The sequence below is a fragment of the Taudactylus pleione genome, unplaced genomic scaffold (genome assembly GCF_031769625.1).
Source record: "Taudactylus pleione unplaced genomic scaffold, aTauple2 ptg000437l, whole genome shotgun sequence".
Classification (NCBI taxonomy): Eukaryota; Metazoa; Chordata; class Amphibia; order Anura; family Myobatrachidae; genus Taudactylus; species Taudactylus pleione.
The window spans coordinates 3711327-3724875 of NW_028284839.1; the positions used below are offsets into that span (position 1 = coordinate 3711327).

Genomic DNA, 13549 nt, shown 5'->3' on the forward strand with positions numbered 1-13549 from the left:
ATCTTACTAACTGCTTTTGGGATGGTTTACATTTGGATGTAAGTCAGGTTTAGGACACGCCTCTCAGATTTATCAGTACACGCCCATCACATGTATGACACGCCTCTCAGATTTATCAGTACACGCCCACTGTAACACGCGCTCATAGGTGCTGCTCTCACAATCTCCCTGAAATGCTTTTTCAAAAGTAGGCAAGTATGCTCCTTGCTGCTCCATTCCCCTCCTCACATGTCTCTGCCCCTGTCACATGCAGCCCTCTCCTCATTAACACATCTCTCATCTCCTGATTTACTCTGTGCTGCTGGGAGGCAATACTCCTTCTACTGTATAATGTTCAGCCTGTGGCTTTCTGCTGCCCGTGTTACCCTCTTCACATGATGTCACTGCCCCTGTCACATGCAGCCCTGTCCTAACACATTACACATTTCCTGATATACTCTGTGCTGCTGGGGACACTGCTCCTTCCGCTATATAACTCTCAGTCTCACTTCCTGCTGCCTCCATTCCCCTCCTCACATGTCACTGCCCTTGTCACATGCAGCACTATCCTCACTAACACATTACACATTTCCTGATATAATCTGTGCTGCTGGAGACCCTGCTCATTCTGCTATATAACTCTCTGTCTGTGACTTCTTGCTGCCTCCATTCCCCTCCTCACATGCGGCCCTGTCCTCACTAACACAATTAAGCAAGACAAGACAGGTCCCTATCTCTTACAGAATCAGCAGAATCGCTAATCTCTGGAGACATTCTGACATTGTCATTGGCTACAGATGGCTCTATTACTGACCATGTGAAAACTAATCCTACATGAGCAATAATTGAGGTCTAATCACACACATTAAAAATGAAGGACGTAGATTCTTCAATGTCACACAAGAATGCTATTATGTAAAAAATGGCTGATGTAGTTGCTGTCCAATATACATTATATTTAGTTGCGACTATCCATCAGTGGCAATTGGGCAACTCCCCTACTGTAGACTCTGTTATAGAGAATATCCTAAGATGTAACTGATGGTGTGGTTCAGCTCTATGTATGAACAGACACTTGCCTTGGTCAGTAGCCATGCTTCTAGGTGCTTTCCACAAAACAAAAAGTCTATTTTCATTTTAAAGTCACAGCTATGCTTTTACTATTGATGGATAGTTACAATAAAATGCAATATACATATAATAAGTGGTTGAGTGCCTGTAGCACTTTCTCTTTTTTATATGTTTTCTAGTTATATATCGTAGGGTGCACCCCACTCCAGAACACATTAATGCTTCAGGATGGATTAGCACAGCTGCACCATTATCTATACAAGATATTATCTGTACAATATACCGTATAAACATTCCTCAGTCACTGTGCTACATTCATCTGCGGCTCTTATATGAATGGCTCTCAGAATAGAAGAACCTTACAGTAATAGTACTGATTAATGTGCAAGATAAAGCGTGAAAGACAAGTCGTATACCAGTTTCTTTGTATCACAGATAATATTGGGGTCACTGCTGCATACATAAAGGTCAGGTTCCGTACCAGGCATTCCAACAGGGGCCCCTGGAAACAAAGAAACATATTTATAAACAAAGGGTTTACACTTATGGTGCATACACACGGTCAGAGTTTGTGTCAGATCTGAACGATAACGATTTTAAAAATCGTTCATATCTGAGAGAAAATCTGACATGTGATTCTGCAACGATGAACGATGCGCGTTCCCGATGGTCAGATAACGATATCTGACATCGGATGTGTTTGCAGTCAGATTTGGACGATTTCATTCATATTTATACTGTCTGAAATCGTTCAATCGTTCAAATTGTTTGTATAATCGTTCATCTGACAGATCTGACCGTGTGTACTGTATGCACCATTAAGCTTCTTGTATCTGACATACAGTGTACTGGCTATATACAGTGTGTTATACAGTATGCACTCTCTTCTCATGTAAATAGCATTGTTGTTATAAATACAAACATTTATCATTAGTAAAACAGAAATTTACTACAATCCAACACTAAGATAACATAAATAATGGAGAAGTATAAAAATCTGGGGATGGATTTATTGATGTCTGAAAGGGAGAATAAGGTACAGGAAAGAGACTCTACTTTCCTTCTACAATATGTCATCAATATGCAGTGTCCCTGTGTATGGATGACTGGTTTGCAATATTTACTGAGCTCTGCCTAAGAGTTAGGGCCTACAAATGGGAAGCTGTCGGGAAGCCGATGGACGGCTTACCAACTGTATAATCCCGACAAGGGCATCGAAATCCCGACGCCTGTCGTTTTACCTAAACCGGGAGCCTGACACCAGGCTTACCGATCGAAGGTAAGCCGGGCGCTGACAGCCACACGGGGGGAAGTTAGGTTTAGGGTTCCCGGTGGGGACAGGGTTAGGCACCTCCCCGGGAGGTTAGGTTTAGGCTAGGGGAAGGGTGGGTTAGGATTAGGAACCCCTGGGGGGAGATTAGGCACCCCCCTGGGGGACTTAGGTTCAGACGGCGGTGAAAGGGGGGTTAGGTTTAGGCACTTAGAGGGGGGATTAGGGTTAGGCACTTGGGGGGGAGGTTAGGGTTAGGCACCCCTAAGGGAGGGTTAGGGGGTAGAATAGTAGAAGCCGCTGTCGAGATTTGAACCGCCGGCCATGCGGCCGCTGGTAAATCATACTGAATCCCTACAGATCATGGGTATAGTCTAATTAAATTAGGATAGCCATTGGGCACATTGGTGGGTTAAGGGGCCCATACATCTAGACTGTATCGGGGCAATTCCCCGTCCTGCCGACACCAGTTGAGGGATCGGTGAAATACAACATGTTGGACAATCTTGATTCCCAAATTCCAACGCGAAAATGGTCGGAATTGGTGAGACTGGGATTTTTAACATGTTGAACCTGACGGATCGCCGATCATCCATGTTCACCAATCAGATCGCTGTTGGCAGAACGAGGAATCGGCCCGCAGATGTATGGATTGGCTTAGTCGGTCAGATAGGATGTATGGCTTTTGTTCTGACTTTCCTTGGGAATGTTACCAGGACCGTATGGTTTTGAATGGCATGAGGCAGACTTACGTTTACCAGTAAAAGAAGTTCTCCAACAAATGTCAGCGAAACCCATGATGACAATGTTATCTCATATAGCTTCCATTATGATAAACCCTGTGCTATAAACTGTAGGGTTACTGGTTCCCAAACAAATGGGCAAATATTTGGTAAATGTGGAATTACAGTAGGTCCACACAACATGGCGAAAGGGCGACACTGCAGAGCTAAAGAACTCTATCTTGGTCCGCACCAGTGATGGTCCCACAGGAGAATCCCAGGCAGCCATGGTAAAGGCTCCCACACATGGGCCGATTCACCGGCAGGCGTCCAGATTTACATCCTACCAGACTGAAATCATCAGGCCATTCATGTCAGATCTATACTGTATATCAAAGATCCCAATTCAGTGTTGCTTGAGATCTATATTTTGGCCCATATATGATGCGATTTGGCTTCAATTTGATGTAAAATGAGCAACGTCTATGGGGGGTCAGAAAAAAATAAATAAAAAAAAATGATGGTGATCTTTCTCTAACGTTTATCAAAATATGGAGACTTTTACAGATACAAGCGGCATTTTTACTTGGAAATAACCTGTACTGTAGTTTTATGGCTTTTTACATTAGCAAAGGGAAGAAGGTGTTAATTGTCTCTATATGTTGTATGCCCATAAGGTGATAGGTTACAGTGCAAGCTTTCCTCACAAACCCCATACCTGGAAGCGTGTACCACGGTGGCAACCGGATAGATTTTTTCAAGAACGTCAGTTCCGGGTGATAAAATCTAAATGTTTGATCAACAACGTGGGGCTGAGGCTCAACATTCACTTGTAGAATGGCAATGGGTTTCCCATCTAGCGCCGTGAATGAGACCTGTTTAGGATGAAAACAACAGTTCACACTCCCCAATTGGTAATAATGTTATGTGCAAATTATTATTAACATCCCAGCTTTCTCGCTGTAGGAAAATAAGCATAGGTTATAGATTGTATCTAACCTATCAGAATAGGGGCTGGTGTCTATTGTCAATGTTCATAGATGCTCTCTGATCCCTTCCCTAGTCACTACAGAAATACTGAATAGGGAATGCCACCTTAGAGAACAGAAATTGTCAGGCTGCCATGACCATGACCAGATATGGTAGTTGGTAGTTTACTTTTTGCATGGGCGACATGATGGGGAAGGGGTAATGCACAAAGTAACTGAGACCTCTCTGGGAGTCTTGGTCTTCCAGGCAAGTGTGAACTCAGAAAGAGGCAAAAAGTCATCTTTCATGGACAAACATCATCATTCCTGGACAAAAGTCCATGGAAGATGATGTTTATCCATGAAAGATGACGTTTTGCCTCTTTCTGAGACCCGATGTGTGGCGGGAAAAATCCGAACTTGCCGGCAAAATTCAAACCTATCCGAGCCTGCACATCCCTAGTGTGAACACACCCACAAGATGGAGCATCACTCTCAGCTTTTGCAGAGGACACCTGACGGGGTGATCCCATGCTTGGCCACACCCAGCCTAGTTCCTTAAGCTGGGTACACACTATACAATGCCATACTTGCCAACCTTTTGACAGCCTCCACCGGAAGGAGGTAGCTGGGTCGGTACTGTGGGGGGGCTTGGCAGGAGTGGGTGTATCTGGACAGTGGTAGGTTGTCGGGTCTGAAGGATTGATGACATGATCGCGTCATCGTAACCCCGCCCCCCGAAATGCAGTCGAGATTATTGGCATTGTGGAGCCCCCCGAGCCACAATGAAGCCATTCAACAAGAATTGCATCATTGGCCACCCGTGCCGCCCAACCCCCGGGAGACTTGTCCACCTTTTAGGGTGGCTGGGAGAGGCTCTCGGGTGGATAGGCAAGTATGTACGATGTGTGTACCCAGTGATGGTACGGTATATCGTGCGTGCCGTGCACACTATGGTGTGCGCTATATCGTTCCATACTGCATTTAGCAGCAAGGCTTAATTCATTACATCATCCCATCTACTGTGCATTACAGCAGACGGGACGGTGCCATCAACGACCAGCATGCATGAGCAATGGGGAGTACACACTATAAGATCTGACCGATATATCGTTCCGATCCACGTCGGAATGAAATATTGTGCGATATGTCTTATGGTGTGTACCCGCCTCTAGTAAAAGCAATCTTACTTATTTCTTAGTTATTAAATTAATGAAAAAAATAAATTATATTATATATATATATTTATAAATAAACAGGATGGATGGGCGGCACTCAGAGTGTCTTGAAATAAATACACAAACAGCGCTATTGCTTTGATCGACGTTTCAATGCTTAAAGCATTTTCATCAGGATATAAGGTATCCTGATGAAAATGCTTTAAGCATTAAAACGTCGATCATAGCAACAGCGGTGTTTGTGTGTTTATTTCAAGACGTTCTGAGTGCCGCCCATCCATCCTGTTTATCTACTTGTCTCCTAGACCGAGGAGTCACTGAGGAGGGCAACGAACGCATTTGTGGTTTATCTGTAGCAGAGGAGTGCCGGCTTTCTGTCCTGTATATATATACAGTCAGGTGCATAAATATTGGGACATTGACAGAATTTTCATATTTTGGCCTCTATTCACCACCACAATGGCTTTGAAATGAAACAAACAAGATGTGATTTAACTGCAGACTTTCAGATTAGATTTGAGGGTAATTACATCCAAATCAGGTGAACGGTGTAGCAATTACAACGGTTTCTATATGTGCCTCCCACTTTTTAAGGGGCCAAAAGTAATGGGACTATCAACTCAAAAGCTATTTCATGGACAGGTGTGGGCTATTCCCTCGTTATTTCATTATCAATTAAGCAGGTAAAAGGTCTGGAGTTGATTCTAGGTATGACATTTGCATTTGGAATCAGTTGCTGTTGACTCTCAATATGAGATCCAAAAGTGCTGTCACTATCAGTGAAGCAAGCCATCATTAGGCTGAAAAATCAAAACAAACCCATCAGAGAGATAGCAAAAACATTAGGTGTGGCCAAATCAACTGTTTGGAACATTCTTAAAAAGAAAGAACGCACCGGAGAGCTCAGCAACACCAAAAGACCCAGAAGACCATGGAAAACAACTGTGGTGGATGACAGAAGGATTATTTCCCTGGTGAAGAAAAACCCCTTCACAACAGTTGGCCAAATCATGAACACTCTCCAGGAGGTAGGTGTATATGTGTCAAAGTCAACAATCAAGAGAAGACTTCACAAAAGTGAATATAGAGGGTTCACCACAAGATGTATGAGCCACAAAAACAGGAAGACCAGATTAGAGTTTGCCAAACAACATCTAAAAAAGCCATTACAGTTCTGGAACAACATCCTATGGACAGATGAGACAAAGATCAACTTGTACCAGAGTGATGGGAAGAGAAGAGTATGGAGAAGGAAAGGAACTGCTCATGATACAAAACATACCACCTCATCAGTGAAGCATGGTGATGGTAGTGTCATGGCGTGGGCATGTATGGCTGCCAATAGAACTGGTTCCCTTGTATTTATTGATGATGTGACTGCTGACAAGAGCAGCAGAATGAATTCTGAAGTGTTTCGGGCAATATTATATGCTCATATTCAGTCAAATGCTTCAGAACTCATTGGACGGCGCTTCACAGTGCAGATGGACAATGGCCCGAAGCATACTGCAAAAATAACCAAAGAGTTTTTTAAGGCTAAAAAGTGGAATCTTATGCAATGGCCAAGTCAATCCCCTGACCTGAATTCGATTGAGCATGCATTTCACTTGATGAAGACAAAACTGAAGGGAAAATGCCCCAAGAACAAGCAGGAACTGAAGACATTTGCAGTGGAGGCCTGGCAGAGCATCGCCAGGGATGAAACCCAGCGTCTGGTGATGTCTATGCGTTCCAGACTTCAGGCTGTAATTGCCTGCAAAGGATTTGCAAGAAAGTATTAAAAAGTGAAAGTTAGATTTAGGATTGTTTAGTTTGTCCCATTACTTTTGGCCCCTTAAAAAGTGGGAGGCACATATAGAAACCGTTGTAATTCCTACACCGTTCACCTGATTTGGGTGTAATTACCCTAAAATTAAATCTGAAAGTCTGTAGTTAAAGCACATCTTGTTTGTTTAATTTCAAAGCCATTGTGGTGTTGAATAGAGGCCAAAATATGAAAATTCTGTCAATGTCCCAATATTTATGCACCTGACTGTATATATATATATAAACATTCTGAAAATATTTCTTTACAGTACTATATTCAACCACAAAAACATCCTTGGCTTAAACTAGTTAATGGATTTTATAGGCATCAAGCTGTTACTCCAGTTTAAATAGTTGCAGTTTTCTGTTTCTGAAGTAGAAATCCTACTTCATAGCAAAACAAATACCAAAAAATGGTATTAACAGACAATATTTGATTGAAAATTAGTCAAATTAAACAAGGCTCTATGACCACGCTCAATGTTGTCTTTACCTTAATCCGTTTAGAAGACATGGCATTTAGCTTATACTGTGGCAATCCGTCAGAGCGTTTCTGCAAATTAGCTGTGCCAGGATTCTGAGAGCACAGATAAAACAGTTACACATTAATAGTTATTCATGATTTATGTACATAGACATACAGTATAAAGCTTGTGCTGGGGATCACCAGCTGACACTGTACACTGTATTGCAGTGGTAGCTGTCGTACTGTAGCTCCTGAATACAGAAATAATATACAGAAGAACTTTGGACCCTTTAGAAATTAATCAATGGCCAACGTCAAAGCAACGCTACTATTGCTGGCATTTCATAAATTGGCGTTTGGCAGAACCCGAACAACAGTAATAATTCAACTGCACTAATATTAACATTATATCGTCCTAACATAGATAGTTATATAGCCCACTAACTGAGTGTAAAGGTAAAATAAACCAGTCAGCAAAGATTTGATCAGTTTATATATTGTATAGAAGCCAGGGCCGAAACTAGGGGTGTGCAAGCATGCCGTCACACATGGTGCAAGGAAATGGGACCGGCACCATGGTTGCCCCAGGGACCCTGCATGTGGCTTGCAGGGCATCTGTTTTGGCACCCTGCAGCCAGAAGCGCTACTGCCATGACGCCCAGAGCATCCTAGGGACCTGGAGCATACTTAGGGTAAAAGCCATCTTATCACTCTGTTTGTTTTTGTACTGTGCTGGGTAATGTGTTGGCGCTTTATATATAAAGGTTGAGAATAACAATCTAGTGCAGTGGTCTCCAACCTGTAGCTCGCGGTCTTAATTTTGGTAGCTCACCTAGCTGCAGTACTGCAGAGTAAACTAGGAGGAAGTGACCTCTTATGCGTGCTCCCCCGTGGTTTCGATGCCATGGGTGGAGCCACAGGTGACTGCCGCAGCTGTGCTTCCCTGTGGTTCCACCCATGGCGTCTACGCTGCGGCAGAACGAGTGACTCCCGCCCAGCAATGATAAGCGTCTAAATACCAATGACTATCATTAGCCCCAAGCCGAAATCGCGATGCCCAGCATACTGAACGTAGGTAAGACGGGAGTTGGGAGCGGTTAGCCGGGGAAGGGGGGGGCTAGGGTTGGGCTAGGGGAAGGGGGGGTTAGGCACCACCGGGGAGGGTATGGTTTAGGGTGCGGGGAGGGGGACTTAGGGTTAGACACCATGGGGGGGACTTAGGGTTAGGCCCCAAACCCCAGAGTCTTAGGGTTAGGCACCCCTAAGGGAGGGTTAGGGTTAGGGGAGGGGAGGAGGGTTAACTATACTTACCAGCCGGTGTCGGGATTTTCTGCTGTCGGGCTTCCAGTGTCGGGATTTGAACCGGTGGCTTTTAAGTCGTTGGTATTTCATACCCAACCCTCACCCACTACAAGCATGGTTGAGCCACAAAGTGTATAAGTTACACAAAAGTTCCATTCACATGCATGGGATTTACAGGCACATACACCGGCCAGCCCACATGCATTGACAGACTGGCAAGATGAGGGTACTGGCACTCTTGCCACAAGAAAAGAGCTGTTACCATGACCTCCAGCATGACAAACCTAGGGAGGAAGTGTACTTCTCATCCCCATGTGAAAGCGGTGGTACGGTGTCTTTCGTGAAAGAGAACTCCTGATGCTGGCTCATTTAGGGAGACCTTCTAAAGAGGACAAGTGGAGGTGTTCCTATAGCTACCAATCAGCTTCTTGCTATAATTTATCTAGTACATTCTATAAAAGGACAGCTACAATCTAATTGGCTGCTATGGGTAACACATCCACTTGTCCTCTTTCGAAATTTTGACAAATCTCTCTCCGAGTCAGTTTCCATGGTTGTAATTCAATTGTTTTTGGGCGCCTGTATCTCATCAGCAGCTATTCAATTGATTGAGCCGCTGGGCATGTCATGCTTTTAGTTGGGATTATTCGCTTTACGAGGCTAATCCTCTGTATATTGGGCAAGACATCCGAGATAAGTGATGGGTGTCCGTGGCTCTACACGCCATCCAGTATGCAGCTAGGAGATAAGTGATGGGTGTCCGTGGCTCTACACGCCATCCAGTATGCAGCTAGTAGATAAGTGATGGGTGTCCGTGGCTCTACACGCCATCCAGTATGCAGCTCTGAGATAAGTGATGGGTGTCCGTTTCTCTACATGCCATCCAGTGTGCAGCTAGGAGAATAATCTAATGTGCATCCTGTTCTAGGTCTGTTCCAGACTCTCCTCCAAAGTCCCTATTAATGTGTCACTGTTGGGATAACCTGCAATGTTCTCCTACTACTGTAGCATAAAAAGCCTTATAGAGTATTCTTCTTCTCCTCCTACATTTCTTCACTCATGTCTACAGATAAACCTGGGCGTCTCCGCTGCTCCAGCTCTTTGCGCCGCTCTCTACCGCTGCTCTGTCCAGTCCGAGCCCTCTTACTGTACCTCACTTCCCCCGCTTAAGATTTGCCCGGCAGGTGTCATCACAGTCCCAGCTGATAGACCACCTACCAACCTAACCACATTGTAAACTGTCCTTGCTGCATTGAATGATCTCCTGCGTACACTTGCTTGTCAAATTTCACTCTTAATTCACCCTAAGGTGTCTGAGTGTTTTCCGATATACTATTCACAATAGGGAAGGGAATGCAGATGTACTTGTTACAGCCTTATAAATCCTATTATATTGTGCTCTTTGCCGCCTGCATGTAGCTTGCAATGCTCTGTGTACGCGTTCTATATATAAGCTCCTTAATGTACATTGATAACAAACACTGTATATAACAAGAGTTTGGAAACATGAAAGAATTAAGCTTATTAATTTACACACCTGCAACATGGAGATGTAGTTCACACAGAACGTCTGGTATTTAAATGGGATATACACGGTCTCCTTGGGCCGCAGGTATAGCTGGGGCGTATCACTTTGTTGTTGAACATGAAACATATTTTCTTCTATAGGCGTCTGTGTGTTTGTCAGTTGTTTAAAATGCCTCCATTCCTGCGTATCCGTAATCACTCTGGAAAGAAAAGTCAGGTTACAGATCAACTCCCAGCCTCAGGGGAGGAATCACATAATGCCACAGTCTACTTGGCACAGCTGTGCCCAGAAATCAGAGGAGGCGGGCGGAGACGAGCCCTGTGGTGGACGGGAGATGCTGTTCAGATAGCAGTGGAGTCCCAAAGGTGGGTGGAGGCGGAGCAACAGTTAGGCCCGTGAATTCCGGACAACACCTCTCTCTCCGGGATTAGGCAGCCTCCGGACAGACCTTCTCATTTCCAGGCCTGTCTGGAGGAATCCTAGAAGGGTCAGGTGGTAACCCGAGCTGCACTTCTCCTAGCCACTATGTGATTGCTACTCATGAGTTAGTAGGCTGCCATCTTATGAATATAACTTCAGCCCACAAAATGGCTCCCTCCATTGTGAGCGAGTGACAGGCAGCCTCCGGACAGACCTTCTCATTTCCAGGCCTGTCTGGAGGAATCCTAGAAGGGTCAGGTGGTAACCCGAGCTGCACTTCTCCTAGCCAGTATGTGATTGCTACTCATGAGTTAGTAGGCTGCCATCTTATGAATATAACTTCAGCCCACAAAATGGCTCCCTCCATTGTGAGCGAGTGACAGACAGCCTCCGGACAGACCTTCTCATTTCCAGGCCTGTCTGGAGGAATCCTAGACGGGTCAGGTGATAACCCTAGCTGCACTTCTGCTAACCACTATGTGATTGCTACTCATGAGATAGTAGGCTGCAGTCTTGTGAATATTACTTCAGCCCACAAAATGGCTCCCTCCATTGTGAGCGAGTGACTTTAAGACTCAAAGCATTCCAGAAATGTATCGTACTTTGTTAACCTTGGATTGAGCTCTTCTGACATCCATTAGGAGATAACATATTCCTGTAAAACATCTCATATAATTTTTTTTTTACTTAAATACAGTATTTTCTTTTTTAATTTGTTTTAAACATTTAAAAAAAAATAAGAACAAAAGAGTACCAGATACATCTTAACAAAGTATAGCAGCGAGATAAGAACAAGTATCATCTTTAAAGACATTTCAAATTCCGTTTTAAACGGGTGACTTTATAAAAAGTAGGGGTGAGCGGGTTCGGTTTTACTCGGTTTTACTCGGTTCTTATCGCCACTTTACCGCAAATTTGGCTCGATTTTATTCGCTATCCAAAACACATGTTCGGCGATAGCCAATAAAAAGATCCGGGTAAAACCGAGTAAAACCGAAGCCGCTCACCCCTAATAAAAAGGCGTCTAAAAGTTGAAATATGCCTGTTCTATTGGGCAATACATATATACACACCGTAATACAAATGACTATGGGCCTGATTCAGAGCCGGACGCAAGTGGCCGCTCGTTTGCTCCGTGCGATGTTTGCCAAACTGCGCATGCGTACGGATCGTAATACGCATGCGCGAACCAGTCAGTGCGGCCGAAAATCGTGTGCTCGCAAAATAGCGAATGCCTGCTATTTTGAGTGACAGAATGAGGCGTATGTGGGTGGTAACAGGGGAAGGTGTTTGAAAATGGAGAGTGGAGATCCGATCGCAGGCGTGCTTAAAGGTCAAAACGGGCGTTTTATGGGTGTGCATAATTAATACAGCAGCGTCATTGACAACGTCACTGGTTTTTTTTTTAGCCAGAACTGCTCGCAAAATTGTGGTAGCAAAAACCAACCACAAGAATAGCGAGCAGCTCATACCCTGTACGATGTACTCGATTAATCTAATAAATAGCGGACATGACGTAGGATGCGAGCGGCCAGGGGGCGTAATGTCCCAAAAAACGACCGCAAGTTTTGTTCGCTCGTTCAGACCTAGAGGCGTGAACAGACCGCAAACAGCGAACGGTTCATTTGAATAGCCACCCCTATTTTCGGGACGAGCGAGTGCTAATTGCGTCCGGCTCTGAATCAGGCCCTATATACGCTATTCTAGAAAAGCAGAAAATAAAAAGCAAAAATTGAATCCAAGACAATAAAAGGTCGTACCTGAGGTCTGTGTTATCAATCTCAATAGAAATTGTGTACTGGATGTTATAAGGATTTTTAAGCTGAAACTCAAAGAATTCTGCAGTGCCCAGTGTAGCATAGACAGTGTAATTTGAGGTAATGGCCTGATTCAGCATGCTAGATATACACTCCGCTTTGGTGCGTTCTCGGTACGCTTCAATGATCTGCAAATCTCTGGTGTGCTGAGTGCGCTCCTCGTGTTGCGACTGGAAACACAAAATATAGAGAAGCAGCTCAGTAGCCATGTGCTATAAAATAACATTTTACATTCACGTTTGATTTCTCTATATTCAAGTTTCATTTTAGATCTTCTTTTCCACAGATTTTGCCATCGGAAAAAAACATACAGGCAAAGGAGAATTTCTGGTTAAAGTTTAAACGAGTTGCTATCTCCTTTAGGGGAGCCCCGGAAACTGAAGCTGTTCGATGAGGTTCTTAAATTTCTATGAAATGAGGGCCCGATTCAGCAAGGATCGCAAGTAAGAGATCGCACGTACCTGGCCGCTGCGAGAATATGCTAATGAATGCATACGCACGGCAATCGCAACACAAGATGCAGACGCCCGGTACTACATAAAGCCAGCCCACCTTCCTTTATTCGATGCTTGATCAGTACGCAGGCTAGCGAAAACATCTGTAACATCGAGAGCCATCGAAGCCATACGCGCAACTGTGGTCGCCCTGACCTGCCGCAGGATTGTGGCAGCTTCCTGTGTACATTGAGACGTACGGCTGCGTATTTCCGCCGCACGAGCTTAATTATGCACGCCCCTGTGACGCCGATCAGACGGCCAGGCACGTCTGCGTTCGCCCGACCACCCCCCTGTCACCACCCACAAACGGCACTTCCTGTCAATCAACATCGTTCTAACTGCGTATGCCGTGCAATCCCTTACGTGATCTCAATGACTGGTTCGCGCATGCGCACTGAGACGCAGGCGCATGTGCAGAGACGCAACATCGGCCAACTATGAGCAAATACTTACTTGCGGTCCTTGCTGAATCAGGCCCTGAGTGCGGACTTAGGGCCTGATCGATCCAGAGATGGCTGGTAACGC

General features: G+C 44.6%; 1 protein-coding gene across 2 annotated transcripts in view; it reads right to left on the reverse strand.

Moving 5' to 3' along the window:
- Positions 1-13549, reverse strand: part of NPHP4 (nephrocystin 4) — a 376954-nt gene that overhangs the window by 30402 nt on the left and 333003 nt on the right. For both annotated transcript variants that reach the window (XM_088447716.1, XM_088447715.1), the window contains exons 21-25: positions 12471-12697; positions 10300-10489; positions 7488-7571; positions 3761-3917; positions 1467-1552 (exon numbers count right to left, since the gene is read on the reverse strand). In XM_088447716.1, coding sequence (XP_088303842.1) covers positions 1467-1552; positions 3761-3917; positions 7488-7571; positions 10300-10489; positions 12471-12697 — 744 coding nt within the window. The remainder of the gene's footprint in view (positions 1-1466; positions 1553-3760; positions 3918-7487; positions 7572-10299; positions 10490-12470; positions 12698-13549) is intronic.